Raw genomic sequence first — 20,954 nt, 5'->3', positions numbered from 1 at the left:
TTAAATTGTTAATAATAAACGAAACGAAGTATCGCGTAGGCTTAATTAATAGGTCATATATTGCGTTATCTTTCGGGTCGATAAATGCGAAAGAGAGTTAGGTAAAAAGTTACCCATCTCTCGTTCCAGTAAAAAGGTTTATTGGATAACGTAGTTAATGAAAACGTACCGTTCCTGGTGCAATTTTTCGTTAAAACGCCGCAGATAGAGTATAACGGATCGATGAGAACATAGTACCAACACATTAATTAGAGGTTAAAGGACCACTAAACCGCGTCATACTAATGTTTTCGGGTTTGGCAACGATACAAAATGACACCGCGTTATGCGCGTTACAACTTTCGAAACTAAATGCAAAGAGCTATTCGTAGAACGAATATTGTTACTACGTTTCTGTCCGGAAAATTCCCCAGATAACTTTAAAAAAATATATTGTCACGTAGCTACATGTAAGTTAAGTTATGTTCTATTTGTTTCTGAGTATGTATTACGACATTTCTTACCATTTTTGTGTTTGCTGTTTAATATGAATTCGTGCATTAATTCCTTATTTTTCTGAAACAAAAAAGATAATTAAAAATAACGTTTGAGTTTAATACAGCGAAAAATTTTAATTTTTTTTTGATAAACTTGACAAGAAGATAGCTTTATTACGATATTATCATAATAAAATCTTTATTAAATGTTCAACTATCAATTAAAGGATCTACTTTTTCAAAAATGACGCTTACTTTTTAAGATACAAACTTTTGAACTAAATTGAAATATTTTTTTTGTAATTCGCGACGGTAATGAAAGCTATTACAGTACTCAAACGGGTGCTGTAATGACACTCTTTACAGCATCCGATGCTGTAATGAGGTTTTAGTAACATTTTATGGAATCAGTTCAAGTTGGTGACATTGGGTCATTAATTTTTCTAGTTGTCAATGTGACAATTTTTGTCTATGGATGTTTAAACACGTTCTTAGCATCGAATACAAGGTCCACAATGATGAGGACATTGACTCTGAGCAATTTCTCTTATTTTGGGAGGTGCACATCAAACATTTTTTTCAGGTGAATATATTTTGTGTTTTGACAGTTTTTATTTGTCAATCAAATTTTTATTTTCAAGTGTTACGTTGTTACCAACTGCTACATACCTATTTCCCCAAATTGTCAAAATTTATTTTATTTTTGTTTAAAAAAAAGGATAAAAACGCGAATTACAAAAAATAGCATAAAAAACACGTTTCATAAGACTTAAAGCACTCATTCATTAAAAAAGTCTTTATTAAATTTTCATTAATTATGAATTAAGCATCTACTTTTCAATGAAAAAGTTCATATTGAAAAGCCACTTTAAAGTCAAGCACTTAATTTGTAAAACTAAATAAAGTTGTTTCAGTTTTTGGATAACCCAGCGGTAATTGTATCTAAAAATGACCATCAACATTCAATTTGGAACGATTTCCAGTCGATATGAAATCACGCATGCGTATTTAAGCGATATTTACCAAATTTTAAGTTTACTTTTTTAACATAATTGTAATATACAGGGTGGTTCAGTTTTTAATCGGGAAACTTTACTAGGACGTAGTACTTGCCAAAATAACACAATTTTTTTATATAAACATAGGGTCGCAACTCTTTTGTTTTCGAGCTATGAGCGATCAAAGTTGAGCTAAAAATTTACATTTTATTATTTATTTCGGCTATAAGTAAACCGAAGAATTTGAAATTTGGTATGTATTTACTACTGGTTAACATCTTGTTTTCTAGCATACCTTAAGCTTCCCTAGCGCCCTCTAAGGGGATGAAATTCACCACCCCCTTGGTTCTTTTTAGAAGAACTTTTTAACGCAATGCAATATTAACATAGAAAAATATGGGTTGTACAGCTCATTCTTTAGTGGTTCTTTTTTGTCTCTTTAGTTTTTCTCTTAAAATTGATAGTTTTTGCGTAAAAAAATAAAATATGTTACATTGCGCGGCAAAGCGCTACCTACAAATAAAAAACAAAATTTTAAGTTGGCTATGGAAGATGTAAACTTACCAGGATTTTGGGCTAACACAATAACACAAATTATTTACGATTTCGTCTCTTGACTTGTTTTCTCATTAAAGTAATAAAAAATTTAATTAAATTTAAGTTAAAATAATCATTCAAAAGATAAGTAACATTTAATAATAAATTAAATAGTATACTAAAAAAATGGAAATTACAAGAGAAAAATGTTAAAAAACAAACAGAAAACTAATTAAGAATCAAAATGAAACAAATTTATCAAAAAAACTCATTACAAAAATAAACACAATTAATTTAAAAATTGTTCAAAATGCATGCCATTGTTATCAATGCATTTTTGGCATCTTGTAACAACAGAATTAACTGCTGCTAATATTTGAAACGGATTGTTCCTTAAAGTGTTTTTTATTTTTCCCAACAGTTCTTCCCGAGTGTTTATTGGAGCGGCGTAAACTAGATTTTTCATATAGCCCCACACAAAAAAATCTAAAACGTTAAGATCAGGAGACCTTGGTGGCCAGGCAACGGGACCTCGGTTTGCCTCTTGATAATTGACAGGACCTAGTCGTCCTATCCGTCTATGTCCATAACGTGCGTTACACCATGCACGTATCCATCTGAAGCCAATGTTGCTCCAGATCACCTAGAGGAACGTCCGATAAACATTCCGCCAAATCGTTTTGCAAAAAATTTAAAAACATCGTTGCGTTCAAACGAGGTGGCAAAAAATAAGGCCCACAGAGGTTATTATTAATGACACCCATCCACACATTAAAACTAAACTCTGTTTGGTAGGTTTTTGGACGTATTGCATGGGGATTTTCATGCTCCCAACTATGTAAGTTATGGTAATTTACGACACCCCTTCTTGTAAACGTGGCTTCATCTGTCCACAAAATCTTCTTACAAAAATTTTGGTCACGTTCAACAGACTGTACAAACCACCTACAGAAAGTTACTCTTTTAGGACCATCTTCAGGTCTTAAATTTTGTACAGGTTGAAAACGATAGGGTTTCCTGTGGTCCTTCTTCAGAGTTCGTAAAATTGTACTTCTTGAGACTCGTAAATTTTGAGCTTGAAGTAGTCTAGCAGCTATGCGACTGCTTAATGTGCTGTCATTATCAAAAAGGTTTAAAATTGCTCTTTGGTTTCTGTTATTTTGATTATTTCGTACTTGCTGGGTATTTAAACCATATTGTCGAAAACGTTGATGTGTATTGATAAATACCTGAGGATCAGGACATCTTCTATTAGGAAACCTTCTAGCGTATTCTCTAGATGCCGCTTCCGCATTTCCATCACAAAAACCATAAATAAAATGAATGTCTGCGTATTCTTCTGTCGAAAATAATCGTGGCATGATCAATTTTTCGTAGTTTTTTAAACAATGATCAACAATAAAAAAATAATGATACTTTTACTTAATAACAATCAAGAAATATTTTCAATAATTGTCAACAATTAAGAGGATTTAACGTAACTAACAGCTCGTCTCAATACAAACATAAATTGTTTTTTGAAAATCAAAGCCAACTTTTAGAGTAATTTTAGCTAAGCATGGCGGTACATGGCACGACATTCCATTTTTTTACACAAAAACTATCAATTTTAGGAAAAAAACTAAAGAGACAAAAAAGTACCATTAAAGAATGAGCTTTATAACCAATATTTTTTTATGTTAATACTCCATGGCGTTAAAAAGTTCTTCTAAAAAGAACCAAGGGGGTGGTGAATTTCATCCCCTTAGAGGGCGCTAGGGAAGCTTAAGGTATGCTAGAAAACAAGATGTTAACCAGTAGTAAATACATACCAAATTTCAAATTCTTCGGTTTACTTATAGCCGAAATAAATAATAAAATGTAAATTTTATGCTCAACTTTGATCGCTCATAGCTCGAAAACAAAAGAGTTGCGACCCTATGTTTATATAAAAAACTTGTGTTATTTTGGCAAGTACTACGTCCTAGTAAAGTTTCCCGATTAACAACTGAACCACCCTGTATACAGGTGTCCCGCAACGATTATACAATACTGCATCAGCGTATTCTCTGATCGAAAACAGACAAGAAAAGTCTAATAAACATAGGTCCGAAAATGGACCAATTTCGAGATATTCAAAGTTTTAGTTTCATAAGCTGACCTATTGTAAACATCATTAATTCTAACGATTTAGATGCAGTAATTATATGATTACCATGGTTACGATGGTTAAAATAAAGTTTAATAAATAATAAGATAATATTAAGTTAATTAATACAGTTCATTAATAATTTAACAAAACAAGTAACAAAGATTGTCGAAGAAAATCGTTCAACCAGCATAAAAACAACGAATATTTAACAAATTGGAAAAGATTCTTGTCATAATAAATGTTCAATATGCGCACCATTTACTTCTAAACACAAACGGATACGTTTTCTAAATGAACTACTAATGCGTTCAAAGATACCAGGAATTTGTTTTACTGTGTCAAATGCGTTACTAATTTTATTCTTCAAATCCTGCACATTTTGAACGTCTTCAGAATAAACAATTTGTTTTAAATGTCCCCAAAACCAAAAATCTAACGGATTTAAATCTGGTGAACGAGGTGGCCCTCCTCGGCCAATCCACTTATTGCCAAATCTGTTATTTAAGTATGCTCGAGTAGCGCGTGCATAATGTACTGGTGCTCCATCGTGCATAAAGTAGCAATCTTCTAGAATTTGTTGAGGTAATTCATCAAATGATCAATATAGGCATCGGCTGTCAATCTCTTTAGAAGAAAAAATGGACGTAATAACTGATCACCTATAACTCCAGCCCATACATTAACACTGAATCGCCACTGATGATGAGTTTCTAGTATTGCATGGGGATTTTCATCGCTCCAAACGTGCGCATTATGTATATTAAAAATTCCGCTTTGAGTAAATGTTGCTTCATCCGTAAATACAATGTTTATGGGAAAGTCGACGTTTACTACCTCTTCCTGTATGGCCCATCTACAAAAAATCTCTCTTTTTTCGCCATCATTTTCTGTTAGAGCTTGAACGTTGTTGTAATGATAAGGATAAAGCAACTGCTCCCTTAAAATGCGGTGAACGGTTGTTTTGTTAATGTTTTCTTGTGCAGAAATTCTTCTAATGCTGGTTGAGGCATTTTCATCGACTCTTCTCAAAACTGATTCTTCTAATTCCACCGGCCTTGTGTAATGTCTCTTCGTGGAATGGCTGTGGGTTACGCTTCCCGTTTCTTTTAATCTGAGAAATAGGGCCGGTTGTACAATATACCGATAAATCTACCTGATATCTATCCGCCCGATAAACTTATCAGGAGGATAAAGATATTCGCTGTTGTACAAACTGTTTTTGTCGGTAGGATTGCTATCGGCGAAACAAGAGTCGCTTGGTAGTAGTTTTTCCCCATATCTAGTGATTTATGCCGTAGAATGGTAACGTCAACGTCTTTCTTTGAAGTTTGAATTATGATTTTGACAATATAAATTGTTTAAAAAAATTTTCACTGACACATCGTATATATAAGGTTAACGTTTAATGTTAGAGGTTAACCTATGCAGTAATCATACAAAGTTTTTATATAAAAACTTTGGTAACCATAAATATCTGCCGGATAAGTGTCTTATCGGCACCGCTGAGTACCCGATAAGTTATCCTGCCGATAATCTCACCGACAAAAATATCCGTACATTGTAATACAGTACAAACTAACCTATCTGCCAGATAACGCTGTCGGGAAGTTTATCGCTATATTGTACAACCGGCCCATAGTCTGCTAAAGGTGTGACTATTAGGCAATCGTCTGTTCGGGAACCTTTGCGCGTAATGACGAGCTGCTAACGACGCATTTCCATCAGCTAGTCCGTAACAATACACCATATCCGCCATCTCTTCCATTAATAGGAGCCATACTTAATAGTTTTATTAAATTAAATAGTAAAATAATAATTTCGTCAAGTATTATTATTTTTTTTTGATTAGACAACTTATCGTAATCATAGTAACGACTTAATTATTATAAAAACAAATTTAAATTCATGATGTTAACAATATCAACTTATGAAACTAAATCTTTGAATATCTCGAAAATGGTCCATTTTCGGACCTATGTTTATTAGGCTTTTTTTTGTTTATTTTTGAGCATAGGCTGATGCAGTTTTGTACAATCGTTGCGGGACACCCTGTATAAATAAAACCATCATATTTTAAAAATAAAATGATATAATGTTACATTTACCTTTAGATTTAAGTGGACTTAAATTTTAAACCGTCGTATAATTGATTTCCGAATTTAGTTTAGCTACGAAAAGCCTAAGGGGTTGTTACGGAAAACTCTCCAGTTTGATAGAGATAAGGAACGAACGGGGTCATACCGGTTAAAATCGATCTTGACTCCGTTTGAAGTCAATCTTCCAAGTCAAAACTTTTGAAGTTATTACTTTTTAACGTTGTTTTTTGATCGAAAAAAGTATTTCAATTAAAAAATCCAAAGGAAATTAATCACCCGGAAAAGTACAAAAAATAAACGTGCATTGAAAAGCTTTGTAAATGTTCATTTTTCATAAATCGGGCGACGTATATTGTGGGCCTCGTTGATAAAAATGTTCGCGTTGTCGATTTCGGTGCCACGGTTTGTTTAAATTTGTCGTCCCAAAACGGTTCATTAATATTTACGTTTAACATTTTAAAATACGTAATTTTCCGATTGAATGTATGTCACAATTTGAAATTTAAATTTTTTACTTTATTTCTTATCAATATTAAAAGCGGAATAATAAATAACGTAAGTTGATAACGTAAAATAGAAATAATCGTCATTACTTACCTCCCATATGAGTTTAAAGTCAGTTTGCTCAACTCTCAGTAGTTCACAAGTAGTTTGCGTGACGACGGTAACTTCTCTTGGTAAATCTTGCAAAATTGTCTCTCCAAACGTTGATCCCGCAGCGATAGTACACACCGTTATTGGTATCTACAAAAAGATCATTAATTACCAACTAATCAAGAATCTTTTGATTGTAGATATTTAGAAAAATCTAAAAGTTTTATTTCAATCACACAGCTAGATTTCATGAATACCAGAGTTAAAATTTATGATCTTCCCAAAAGTCCAAATCCGCCGTTTCGGTTAATTTAACAAAACGAGATTTATTGAGATCAATTATAATCCGCTCAATGTTCAATTCATATATTTATTAATGTATTTGTGTCGACATAAAGCTTTAATTAGGTGGTAATTAAATCGAATTTCATTTCATTTCGTACTCGATTAATAATGTCATCATACCGGAAATTAATATATGAATATTAATATATATGATTCGAATGATTCTAGTTCCAGGTCTTGTGTTAGTTCTAGTGATAGTGTTAGTGTAAACCTAGAACTAACACTAAATCGAGAACTAGAAACATTCGGATTTAGCCATACGTCTTTCAAGACGGCTAAAACCGAATGATTCTAGTTCTAGGTCCTGTGTTAGTACTAATAATAGTGCTAGTGTAAAACTAGAACTAACACTAAACCTGGAACTAGAAACATTCGGATTTAGCCGTCTTGAAACACCTGCGGCTAAACCCGAATGTTTCTAGTTCTAGGTCTTGTGGTAGTTCTAGTGATAATACTAGTACAACACTAGAATTAGAGATAATTTTCAAAATTCGCTATAAAATTAATTTCTTGAAGGATCCTTGTGGAAATATCACCAATTATTAATTAAAGTATCCTCTTTTTAATGCAACAAGCCGTTTTGAAAAATCACTTTTAGTTTTTGAGAAATAAATTTTTGAAATGATCGACAATTTTTTTGAATTTTGCAATTTTCGCCGATTAAGTTTTAAAAATTCGTATAAAATCCAGTTCTTGGAATATGAGTATGAAAATATCCCAAAGTGTTAATAAAAGTGTCCTCTTTCCAATGAACCAACACGTTTTGAAAAATAACTTTTAGTTTTTGAGAAAACAATGTTTAAAGTTTTGATAAAATTTTCGATGTTGCAATTTTCATCGATAATTTTCAAAATTCGCTATAAAATTAATTACTTGAAGGATCCTTGTGGAAATATCACCAATTATTAATTAAAGTATCCTCTTTTTAATGCAACAAGCCGTTTTGAAAAATCACTTTTAGTTTTTGAGAAATAAATTTTTGAAATGATCGATTTTGCAATTTTCGCCGATTAAGTTTTAAAAATTCGTATAAAATCCACTTCTTGGAATATGAGTATGAAAATTTCCCAAAGTGTTAATAAAAGTGTCCTCTTTCCAATGAACCAACACGTTTTGAAAAATAACTTTTAGTTTTTGAGAAAACAATATTTGAAGTTTTGATAAAATTTTCGATGTTGCAATTTTCATCGATAATTTTCAAAATTCGCTGTAAAATTAATTTATTAAAGGATCCTTATGGAAATACCACCAATTATTCATTAAAGTATCCTCTTTTTAATGCAAAAAGCCGTTTTAAAAAATCACTTTTAGTTTTTGAGAAAAAAATTTTTGAAATGATCGAAAATTTTTTCGAATTTTGCAATTTTTGCTGATTAAGTTTTAAAAATTCGTATAAAATCCAGTTCTTGGAATATGAGTATGAAAATTTCCCAAAGTGTTAATAAGAGTGTCCTCTTTCCAATGAGCCAATACGTTTTGAAAAATAACTTTTAGTTTTTGAGAAAACAATATTTGAAGTTTTGATAAAATTTTCGATGTTGCAATTTTCATTGATAACTTTCAAAATTCGCTATAAAATTAATTTCTCGAAGGATCCTTATGGAAATATCACCAAGTATTCATTAAAGCATCCTCTTTTTAATGCAAAAAGCCGTTTTGAATAATCGCTTTTAGTTTTTGAGATATAAATTTTTGAAATGATCGACAATTTTTTCGAATTTTGCAATTTTCGCCGATTAAGTTTTAAAAACTCGTAGAAAATCCAGTTCTTGGAATATGAGTATGAAAATATCCCAACGTGTTAATAAGAGTGTCCTCTTTCCAATGAACCAATACGTTTTGAAAAATAACTTTTAGTTTTTGAGAAAACAATATTTGAAGTTTTGATAAAATTTTCGATGTTGCAATTTTCATCGATAATTTTCAAAATTCGCTATAAAATTAATTTCTTGAAGGATCCTTATGGAAATATCACCAAGTATTCATTAAAGCATCCTCTTTTTAATGCAAAAAGCCGTTTTGAAAAATCACTTTTAGTTTTTGAGAAATAAATTTTTGAAATGATCGATTTTGCAATTTTCGCCGATTAAGTTTTAAAAATTCGTGTAAAATCCACTTCTTGGAATATGAGTATGAAAATGTCCCAAAGTGTTAATAAAAGTGTCCTCTTTCCAATGAACCAACACGTTTTGAAAAATAACTTTTAGTTTTTGAGAAAACAATATTTGAAGTTTTGATAAAATTTTCGATGTTGCAATTTTCATCGTTAATTTTAAAATTCGCTATAAAATTAATTTCTTGAAGGATCCTTGTGGAAATATCACCAATTATTAATTAAAGTATCCTCTTTTTAATGCAAAAAGCCGTTTTGAATAATCGCTTTTAGTTTTTGAGAAATAAATTTTTGAAATGATCGCCAATTTTTCCGAATTTTCGCCGATTAAGTTTTAAAAATTCGTATAAAATCCACTTCTTGGAATATGAGCATGAAAATTTCCCAAAGTGTTAATAAGAGTGTCCTCTTTCCAATGAACCAATACATTTTGAAAAATAACTTTTAGTTTTTGATATCTTAAGTGAAATTCACTGTATGAATTTTTAAATTAGTCCTGTTGAAATTCGTTTTGAGGTAACGAATGATGTTTAACGATTTTTAATCAATTTCTACATTTTACACCAAGCCAGAATGGGAGAAAAGCCGTCTTTCCAAGTTTCAACTGGAAGTTCTACAACAGGTGATTGAAAGAGCATCGTTTATCTCGTGGAATAGCGGTAACTGTGGACAATCCATTAAGATTTACTCAAAAGGCATTTTTCAAGTCCTCTTTCACCAACTGCTGCTCAACAATCATGGACTCAAAGGCGTTGTCATTTTTGTGGTATGACGAAAACATCAAAGAAAGGTTACTACGGTTATGTGCGCTGATTGCTATGTTTCCAACAAGATAGAAGTCTTTTGCTGAACGTGAGTAAGTGTGTTAATATAATTGATTATTTTTTACCTTAGTATCTGCTTCTATTGGTTGTATTTGGACATCCAAGGTGCCGGTCATAACAGCATACCAACATTTTCCGCTATCCCCTTGACGAAAAACTACAAAGAAAGGAAAATAAATTAATTCAAAAAAATGTTTTTCTTTATTTTACGTCCTCCTCGTTTCGTAGTATTACACTTAAACAATTTGCATCCGGGGTAGAGAAACCCGTGCACACGTGCCATACAGAACGAACGGCCGCAAACCCAACACGCGCCAATTTGCAAGTAAAATTAGGAATCGATTCTGGTTCCAACAGTGCCACTCTATCTAACTTTCGACTAACAAAGAAAGGGACAAAAAAATATTCATTCTAACAAAGAGGAAAAATAAACAAGAATAAACAAGTTGTGGAGTTGCATAATGAGTTGCATAAAATGGTTATATTAACATTCTACTTTTTCAATTTGATTTTAAAGAAATTTAGTGGAATTTAGTTTAGAAACGTTTTTTGTTGGGTACATAAAATATTTTCAAGTTTCTTAAGATTACAAGGATTTGTAGGTTGGAAGTGGCACGTACAAGCAAGAAGGAGAATCCAGCTAACTCTAAACTCGAAGGTACGGCGGATTAATTAAAATTCTAATTGAGAACGTAGGGAACGTAAATTGCCTACAAATTAATGCATTACCCACCGCTAAGTTTTGGTGAACTTCACCCGAAAAACATATCAGAAAGTTATGTGCAAATTTGTTCAATTTCATTAAAAAGGGAAAAAATAAAAAGTCAAATCGAATTAAGTAATTTGAAACAAGGAAGCTTTAGTGTTCCTTTTTTCTGTTAGTAAAGCTTGTAATAAAAACGAAACGTGTCTCTTGGCATCCCATGAGGTTAGCTCCAACTATGAAAGCGGGGAAAATAGAAAAGGAAACTCGTCAAGATCCAACGACGACGACGAAAGAAAATTACTTTCTGGGTGGAGGTGTGGAGTAAATGTCCGAGAACGAACCACCCTCTAAACCAGACTCTAACGGTCGATTTCGGTGCACCTATAAAAACTGTTATCCAACGCTCCCCCGAAACGGTTCAAAAACTAAACTTTTTTATAACTCACACATTGTATGTACACCGGAATCAAAAATAACAAAAAAAAATCAAATTAATTTAGTTCAAAAACTACTTTAATGTTACTTACGTGTTACACCTTTCTCGATATCTTCGTAATAAGCGCACAAAGCGATTTGATTTAACACGGAATTTGGCAGTCTGTTAAAGTGGTCGATACGTTTCAATCTTCCGACGATCAATTCGACGTCTTTTACGTTCCTATCCAACGGTCTGAAAACGAGAAGATTTCAATAAAAATTTAGTTATGGCAGGTAAAGGTGAATTTAAAACTACCTTTAAACGACCCGAGAGCTTCGCGGAAACTTTCCGGACGTTAAACCGAAAATAAAAGTCAAAGGAAACGTGATTCGGAAGCTGAAAGACCACGAAATCTTGTAAAATACAATAAACGTCGGAAAGTTTCAAATTTAAACAACCATTTTTTTTTAATACAAATTCAATAATAAATTAAGTGGAGCAAGATGAAATTTTATGAAATTTGTTAATATTATAATATCGTGGTTCAAGTGCTTTAATGCTGGTTAGAAGCTTATTATAAATAATTAGTTAAGAGAAGGTAAGTTATTATAGATAATTACGAAAATTGGTGGTGTACCAAGCGTTGGTAAACTTGCTTTAATTTTTGAACGAACACACCGAATGGATTTACTGGTTAAGTCGCCTCTTTACTGGAAGGGACTGTCGGTGTATACATTTTTTACAACCACAATCGCCGATTAAGTTTTAAATATTCGTATAAAATCCATTTCTTGGAATATGAGTATGAAAATATTCCCAAAGTGTTAATAAAAGTGTCGTATTTCCAATGAACAAACCCGTTTTGAAAAATAACTTTTAGTTTTTCATCGATAATTTTCAAAATTCGCTATAAAATTAATTTCTTGAAGGATACTTGTGGAAATATCACCAATTATTAATTAAAGTATAATCTTTTTAATGCAACAAGCCGTTTTGAAAAATCGCTTTTAGTTTTTGAAAAATAAATATTTGAAATGATCAATAATTTTATCGAATTTTGCAATTTTCGCAGATTAAGTTTTAAAAATTCGTATAAAATCCATTTTTTGCAATATGAGTATGAAAATTTTCCAAAGTGTTAATAAAAGTGTCCTCTTTCCAATGAATCTACACGTTTTGAAAAATAACTTTTAGTTTTTGAGAAAACAATATTTGAAGTTTTAATAAATTTTCGATGTTGCAATTTTCATCGATAATTTTTAAAATTCGGTATAAAATTAATTTCTTGAAGGATCCTTATGGAAATATCACCAATTATTCATTAAAGTATCCTCTTTTTAATGCAACAAGCCGTTTTGAAAAATCACTTTTAGTTTTTGAAAAATAAATATTTGAAATGATCGATAATTTTATCGAATTTTGCAATTTTCGCAGATTAAGTTTTAAAAATTCGTATAAAATCCATTTCTTGGAATATGAGTATGAAAATTTCCCAAAGTGTTAATAAAAGTGTGCTCTTTCCAATGAACCAACACGTTTTGAAAAATAACTTTTAGTTTTTGAGAAAACAATATTTAAAGTTTTGATAAAAGCTTCGATGTTGCAATTTTCATCGATAATTTTCAAAATTCGCTATAAAATTAATTTCTTGAAGGATCCTTGTGGAAATATCACCAATTATTAATTAAAGTATCCTCTTTTTAATGCAACAAGCCGTTTTGAATAACCGTTTTTAGTTTTTGAGAAATAAATTTTTGAAATGATCGGCAATTTATCCGAATTTTCGCCGATTAAGGTTTAAAAATTCGTATAAAATCCACTTCTTGGAATATGAGTATGAAAATTTCCCAAAGTGTTAATAAAAGTGTGCTCTTTCCAATGAACCAACACGTTTTGAAAAATAACTTTTAGTTTTTGAGAAAATATTTAAAGTTTTGATAAAATCTTCGATGTTGCAATTTTCATCGATAATTTTCAAAATTCGCTATAAAATTAATTTCTTGAAGGATCCTTGTGGAAATATCACCAATTATTAATTAAAGTATCCTCTTTTTAATGCAACAAGCCGTTTTGAAAAATCGCTTTTAGTTTTTGAAAAATAAATATTTGAAATGATCGATAATTTTATCGAATTTTGCAATTTTCGCAAATTAAGTTTTAAAAATTCGTATAAAATCCATTTCTTGGAATATGAGTATGAAAATTTCCCAAAGTGTTAATAAGAATGTCCTCTTTCCAATGAACCAAGACGTTTTGAAAAATAACTTTTAGTTTTTGAGAAAACAATATTTGAAGTTTTGACAAAATTTTCGATGTTGCAATTTTCATCGATAATTTTCAAAATTCGCTATAAAATTAATTTATTAAAGGATCCTTATGGAAATACCACCAATTATTCATTAAAGTATCCTCTTTTTAATGCAAAAAGCCGTTTTGAAAAATCACTTTTAGTTTTTGAGAACTAAATTTTTGAAATGATCGACAATTTTTTCGAATTTTGCAATTTTCGCTAATTAAGTTTTAAAAATTCGTATAAAATCCATTTCTTGGAATATGAGTATGAAAATTTCCCAAAGTGTTAATAAGAATGTCCTCTTTCCAATGAACCAACACGTTTTGAAAAATAACTTTTAGTTTTTGAGAAAACAATATTTGAAGTTTTAATAAATTTTCGATGTTGCAATTTTCATCGATAATTTTCAAAATTCGGTATAAAATTAATTTCTTGAAGGATCCTTATGGAAATATCACCAATTATTCATTAAAGTATCCTCTTTTTAATGCAATAAGCCGTTTTGAATAATCACCTTTAGTTTTTGAGAAATAAATTTTTGAAATGAAGAAGAAGAAAACAAATTTTATTCTGTACCCACTACATAAAAAAAAAATAAGAATAACAATAAAAATATCTATATGTATATACAACAAAAATAAAAAAGTTAAGGGGTGAGAATAGGGCTACCGACCAAGGTCTTTCTGCCCGTGATTTTTGTAGTCGGCGGCTTGCTTCAGTCTTCTCTGACGGCCAGGAGTTTTTGGAAGAGAAGAGGTGGGTTATTGCGAGGGTGGAGTAATCGAGGCGATATAAGCGTGTGTTGCAAGGCGTTGGTAGGAAAATTTAGAATGGATTTATAGGACAAAGATTGAAGACGGGTATGGATAGGGGGTATATCGGTAAGTTGGTATAGCAGATCATTGCTAGGGTTAAAGAGGGGATTACGGGGGTCCCTAATTCGGGTGATGGATCTCAGTGCAGATCTTTCCGCTACTTCCAGGTGGTACTTCGTTCTTCTTGGTGCGTTGCTTAGCAGTATTGATCCATATTCTATGATGGGCCTGCATATGGTCTTGTAGATGTGCGAGGCACATGAGGTAGAGATTCCGCGACCGCTGAACGAGAGAGATTTAAAGTGTTTGGCGCGTGTCTTTACTTTCATCTTCACCTTGGTTGCATGAGTGGAAAACTTAAGCGTTCTGTCAAGTATTATGCCAAGATACTTGCAGGTTGGTGAGACGGAGATTGCCGTTGATTGGATTGTAATTGTGGGAGAGGGAGCGCGGGTGAGAGGAATGGGACAAAAAATTGTGTTTTTGTGGGATTGAGTAAGATGCGCCATTTTCGGTACCAATTTTCCGTTTCGTTTATGAGCGTCTGCAACTTACGGACCGAGGAAGTAATATCCCTACTGTGCGAGACCAATGCTGTGTCGTCGGCGTAAAGAAGTGCGTATGCAGTGAGGTTAAAGGCGTCTGGGTTGTCGTTGTAAAGATCGTGGCAGAAAAGATTGTATAGAGAGGGAGAGATAGGCTTTTTGAAATGATTTTTTCGAATTTTGCAATTTTCGCCGATTAAGTTTTAAAAATTCGTATAAAATCTACTTTTTAAAATATGAGTATGAAAATTTCCCAAAGTGTTAATAAAAGTGTCCTCTTTCTAATGAACCAACCCGTTTTGAAAAATAACTTTTAGTTTTTGAGAAAACAATATTAATAAAAATCGATGTTGCAATTTTCATCGATAATTTTCAAAATTCGCTATAAAATTAATTTCTTGAAGGATCCTTGTGGAAATATCACCCATTATTAATTAAAGTGTCCTCTTTTTAATGCTACAAGCCGTTTTGAAAAATCGCTTTTAGTTTTTGAAAAAGTTTTAGTTTTCTTACCGCATAGGGGTAAAACCAATTGAAAGAAATCTTAATGATTTAATGTTAAAAATCTGAAATAAAAGCTTTTATTGCATCTATCCGGGCTATCTAGAAATCAGAGATAAAATTAATTGACCTTGAAGAAGGTCAATCAGCGGTGGAATTGTAAATAAACACACCGTGGTTGATCGAACCACTACTATTGATATAACATCTACTAGAAATAACAAACCTTTTAAAAACAATTCTAAAATTTAAACAATTCAAACAAAGGGCTAGTATAAAACGTATAAAATACCCTCGTTCCATATGCAAATTCGAAAAAAATGTCGCAGGTTACGACGTTAACAACTACAAGTTGTGTAATCCAAATAATCTAATATGCCCGTAATATAATAAGTAAAGAAAGAAATTTAATTTCGGCGCATCCACCATAAAATGGAGAATTGTGGGTGGCTAGAATTAAAGCGGTAACAGGTCACTTAACCCTCGGGTTGAGGGGTGGCACTAAGAATCACACTGTTCAACGGGTTGGGTCCTTCAAACCGCAACTTTAATGTTAACTCCTAACTCATTGTAATAAGTTAAATTTTTCGTATAAAACTGTTTTTATGATTTGTTTAGTACCACACAAAAGAAGTAAATGTAAACTAATGATTTTATTTATATAAACCACTTTAGTACTATCTCAAACTAACATTCCAAACTTTTTTTAGCCATTTTAACATTATCTAAAGCAAAACTTTCAATGCAGATAAACGAACGTATAGAATAGTACGCAAAGTTTCAAACCAATTGTGTAGAAATTCAGCAAAACATTCGCTTTTGAAAGTTTAACACGCTTGATCGTTGCAACTCCAACGTTCAACGCAATCAACTCACTCCCAACATAGATTGATGTATCGTTCCGAATATCAAATAGAACTTTTATACAAAATAAACAAATATTCCAAGTTTATTTTTATGGTTATTACCATATAATCGCAGAAAATTATATAGCGGATTTGCGGACTTAAAGATGACGTTCTCCAGGCGAAGATGTCGCAAAGTGTGAGTGTTTTAAGAGTTTTGCGCGTTGGCTAAGAGAAGCTGAAGCGTGTGAACTCTCCTTTTATTATTTGAGGGGGACACCAACTCTTGGGGATCGATCGCGCGAGATAGAACGAGAACGAGTGAATAAGAGAATTCGTAGCACCAGCATCAGGTTGTAGTAAAACTTTTTCGAACGAACAAACACGTCCAAAGGGACACGCTTAAAGAAAAAGATAGACTGTTTTTCTTTAAAAACTCAGCTTTTGTGAAAAAGAAATCCCCAATTTTTGAACAACTACTATATGTGGTGATGCTGAGAAAATAAATTTTAATTTACATCAAAAGTGAGAACCTTTTTATCGCGTGTTTTAACATAATGAATTACATATTTGAATTTGGTGGAATGGTGGGAGTGAACGGCACGTAAAGAGAGCATTGTCATTTGACTGGATTATATTGGGGACATGTGACAAACGCAATTACATGTTGGTCGTGCAGGCCGTAAATTCGTTTAAATCCGATTTGCGCTTTTGATTTTCATCTACCGTGGGTAACAAAACGAAATGAAAACTGAATCAAACCCGAAATAGACGTAAACTAAATTATGCTATTGTTTAAAATCGAATTTATTCTACTAGAAATAATAACATAATAACAATGCTTTTTAACTCTTTAATCATTGAACTTTAAGCTTGTTGAAAAAAAAAAATTAGAGGAAAACTTTTTTACATTTATTACAGTGAAAATAGAAATCACGAGTTAAAATATACAGGGTGTATCTGAATGACTGCAACAAACTTCAAGAGGTGATTCTTTAGTGAATTTTAAGGGTACTTTGATATATGAACCATGGGCGACTTCGGCTCCCCTAAGGAGCTACACCCCTCCAAAAACGGCGGAAAATTTTGGTTTAATTTCTTTTTCTCAAAAACCATAGCGTTTATGGAAAATGAAATTTGGGGAATATGTTTAACTTATAATAGGGCACGTTCTGATCCTATTTGTACTTTCAACCTACCCTTCTAAATTACTAAACGTGACCACCCCCTTTACATTTTTGCTAATATTTTTTTTATGCAGATGATAAATACATTAAAAAAATTTTACCTAGGTAGATGAAAGTATCCTAAAACTTTTTTGTCTCTCTAAAATTTTTCCAAAAACGACTAATTTTTGAGAAAAACAATAATAAAGCAAATACTGCACGTTAAACATCGGGGTTGTCGATCAAAAGTTGGAATGAATTTTTAATAAAAAAATCTTAGTAGGCTCTGTAATCTTTGTCAAAAATATTTTTGACGTTTAAATGTCAGTGTTTTTTTTACTTATTGTTTTGCAAATTAATTTTTAAATAAAGTTCTATCGCATTTACGCTCGTTCGCTCGACGTTTAAAAATTTCAAATAAAACAATAATAATAGTATAGTTCGTTTTTTTTTCTATAATACTTGTCAATGTAAATTTTTTAGGGTTTCTGTTGGTATTATCTAGGACCCTTATAAAATTTATGTTGTTTTCCTCATTTTTAGTAACATTTTCAGTAACTAAATAGTTGAGGTTAAAATACTAATAAATTTTTAGATAAATACGATTTTAGCGAAGTAAGTATTTATTGTAAAAACGTGCTACAAAGTAATTAAATAGAACAAAACACCTTTTCTAGGTAAATAAATGGCAAATAAACACCCACAACATTTTTTATGCACCTTTTCTTTTTGAATAATGAAAGCTCAAACGTTAGTGTGACATATCTATTTCTAAACATGATAAAACAAAACCTCCTGTTAATTTTGTATTATAGAAAAAAAATGAACTATACGAAAACCACTGACATTTAAACGTCAAAAATATTTCTGACAAAGATTGCAAAGCCTACTAAGGTTTTTTCATTAAAAATTCATTCCAACTTTCGATTAACAACCCTACAGCTTCACAGTTAGTGTTTGCTTAATTATTTTTTTTTCTCAGAAATTATTAAATTTTCGAAGAACTTCAGAGAGATAAAAAAGTTTTAGAATAGCTTTACCTATCTAACTGAAATTGTTCCAATGTATTTATCATCTTCATAAAAAAAAACTAGGCATAAATTGAACGAGGGTGGTTAAGTTTAGTAGTTTAGAAGGGTAGGTTGAAAGTACAAATAGCATCAAAACGTGCCCTATTATGGGTTAAACATATTCCCTAAATTTCATTTTCCTAGCGTTTATGGTTTTCGAGAAAAAAAAATTAAACCAAAATTTTCCGCCATTTTTGGAGGGGTGTAGCTCCTTAGGGGAGCCGAAGTCACCCATGGTTCATATATGAAAGTACCCTTAAAATTCACTAAAGAATCACCCCCTGAAGTTTGTTGCAGTCATTCAGATACACCCTGTATAGGATAATTTTTTTTTATATAAATATCTTGTCTATTCATCGCAGGTGGGTCATCACATTTCGTTAATTAATTTTTGGGTTAGACTTGTTTTTCTAGAACACTACAAATTAATTAAATACCTTTGTGTAGATTTTTCGTTGTGAACTAAATTAAAAAATTGACGCTTTTCAATTTCAGCAATTGTGAATAACGCTAATACGTGTTTTCTTCCTACACTTTAAAACTTGCCGACAAAAGAAATTAATTTTAAACATAAGGAGCTTGTAGTCTCGTCTGTTCTGATTACTTCTGTCTTTTATTCAAGTTTCTATTGTTGTTAACACCAAAGTTATAAGTTCTAAAATATAACGCAGCTTGTTCGGCAGCGCCATCAGAAATTAAAACAACTCACGGATATCGATGAAATTTAATTAAACTGTTACAAATAAATCAAACAAAATGTTAATACCTCATCCTTCGAGACATACTTCGAATCAGATTCACACTCTTCTAACTCGTCTCTCTAGCATATCTCACATGTGTTCTATGGGGTTTAAATCAGCTACACGGGCTGTATCGTGAATGATTTTAATGTGAATGAATTTGTAGAATTAAGCGAAGGTCACTTGTGGCCGAGACGCTACTTCAATCGCGGTTTTTATTTAATAGTTTCCTCTCATTATCTTTACCAGTTTATAGAATGAAGCCGAAGTTGCTTGTGGCTACGGCGCTCCATTTGATATACAGGGTCATCCACGACGACCGTCCATTAGAACTTTACAGGGTTCTGGCCAAAATACAAATTTGAAAATTCAGATTTAAGTATTATCAATTGCGTTCTCTTCGACTAAAACACTTCCGGTTATACCGGAAGTCGCCACCTACTTTATTTTTTTAAATGGAACACCCTGTATATTTTTACATATTTGGATTTGTCTGTTTTCAAGATTTATGAATGACTTTACTTTTTGCAATTTGATTCGGCCGTTCTCGAGTTATTCAAATTTTTCTAGAAAAATCTGCTCCAGCAGACATTTGTTCATCAAAAAATCAGAGAACACTTGATTTTTGGGGTATCAATTTAGGATTCAGAACATGCTTAAGCAACATGATGGAGTATGTTTTGGTGCCGAGTATGGCTGTCTAGAATGTTTGGTCACTTTACTATGGCACGTTACCTTTTCGAAACTTGGAAGTACCATAACTTCATTTCTTTAAATGGCACCCCCCATATTTTATTACTTAGTCGTCTTCGGTGTCTCATTTTACATCTTTTATATCCGATATGTCCTATACCTAACATTTATAGTTTGGGAAATAATTAGGGTTTATTGAAAAATGCACACAAATATCGATATTAAAATATTTTCAGGTTCCGGCTACTTGTGGTTATACCAGAAGAGGTGACAATTTTCGTATTTTAAATGGAACACCCTGAGTTTTATAACATTTTTCAATCAAAAATGTCAACTACAACGCTACTTTTTATAATTCATTAATCATCTACTTTGACTGCCGGAAAAAAATTTTGTGTTGGGAATGTTGTTGTGGTTATGTATTATCAGAGGATCAGTAAGGAAAGAGTAAACAGTTTGACATTTGCTAAAGCTATGGTTTATTTCTGTTGGTGTGATGACTAGGTTACTTTTTGTAGTGATCTGTTCTCAAGAAATGCCACGTTTGGAATTTAGTAATGAGGATTATTTGAATTTGATAATAATTTATGGAGAGTGCAACCAAATAACTGCGCGTACGTGTCAGCTGCAACTTTATGTTGGCCTAAAATTGAACCATTTTGTTGTTCCATTTGAAATATGAAAATTGTCACCTCTTCCGATGTAACCGCAAGCACCCGGAACCTGAAAATATTTTAGTAAAAAGCTGGCATCAAACACAGAAGTCTGCAAATTTTCAAAAGGCCAGTTCATATGGTTATACACTAGGTCACACTAGGTATTCATGGCACACTAGGTTAAATATCGATATATAATGATATTAAATATGGGGTTGCCATTTAAAAAAATGATGTTATGGTATTTCCAAATTTCGAAAAGTTAAAGTGCCGTAGTAAAGTGACCAAACGATCTAGACAGATATACTCGGCACCAAAACACACTCCATCATGTTGCTTATGCATGTTCTGAATCTTAAATTGATATCCCAAAAATAGAGAATGGACGGTCG

The 20,954-nt window shown here is 31.9% G+C and overlaps 1 protein-coding gene and 1 long non-coding RNA gene across 8 annotated transcripts in view; one reads left to right on the top strand and one right to left on the bottom strand.

The window, feature by feature from the left end:
* The window catches only part of LOC111419213 (Exchange protein directly activated by cAMP), a 44,781-nt gene that overhangs the window by 15,592 nt on the left and 8,235 nt on the right, over nt 1-20,954 (bottom strand). For 4 of the 6 annotated variants that reach the window (XR_011639554.1, XM_071193881.1, XM_071193879.1 and 1 more), the window contains exons 2-5: nt 11,348-11,490; nt 10,180-10,271; nt 6,836-6,982; nt 504-555 (exon numbers count right to left, since the gene is read on the bottom strand). Coding sequence is in view for 5 of the 6 variants with exons in the window: in XM_071193879.1 (XP_071049980.1) it covers nt 504-555; nt 6,836-6,982; nt 10,180-10,271; nt 11,348-11,490 (434 nt within the window). In the remaining variant the exon portion in view is untranslated. Of the gene's footprint in view, nt 1-169; nt 360-503; nt 556-6,835; nt 6,983-10,179; nt 10,272-11,347; nt 11,491-20,954 lie in introns of those variants that run through there. The other 2 variants (XM_023051992.2, XM_023051993.2) reach the window with 1 other exon arrangement.
* Nucleotides 317-10,306, top strand: LOC139428895 (uncharacterized). 2 transcript variants are annotated; one of them, XR_011639559.1, is made up of 3 exons: nt 317-449; nt 9,859-10,142; nt 10,220-10,306. It is a non-coding gene; the product is annotated as an uncharacterized lncRNA (long non-coding RNA). The 2 variants fall into 2 exon arrangements; XR_011639558.1 differs by having other exon boundaries at nt 319-449; nt 9,863-10,142.

This window comes from Onthophagus taurus, chromosome 2, assembly GCF_036711975.1.
Source record: "Onthophagus taurus isolate NC chromosome 2, IU_Otau_3.0, whole genome shotgun sequence".
Lineage (NCBI taxonomy): Eukaryota > Metazoa > Arthropoda > Insecta > Coleoptera > Scarabaeidae > Onthophagus > Onthophagus taurus.
This window is presented reverse-complemented; position numbering and strand designations above follow the sequence as displayed.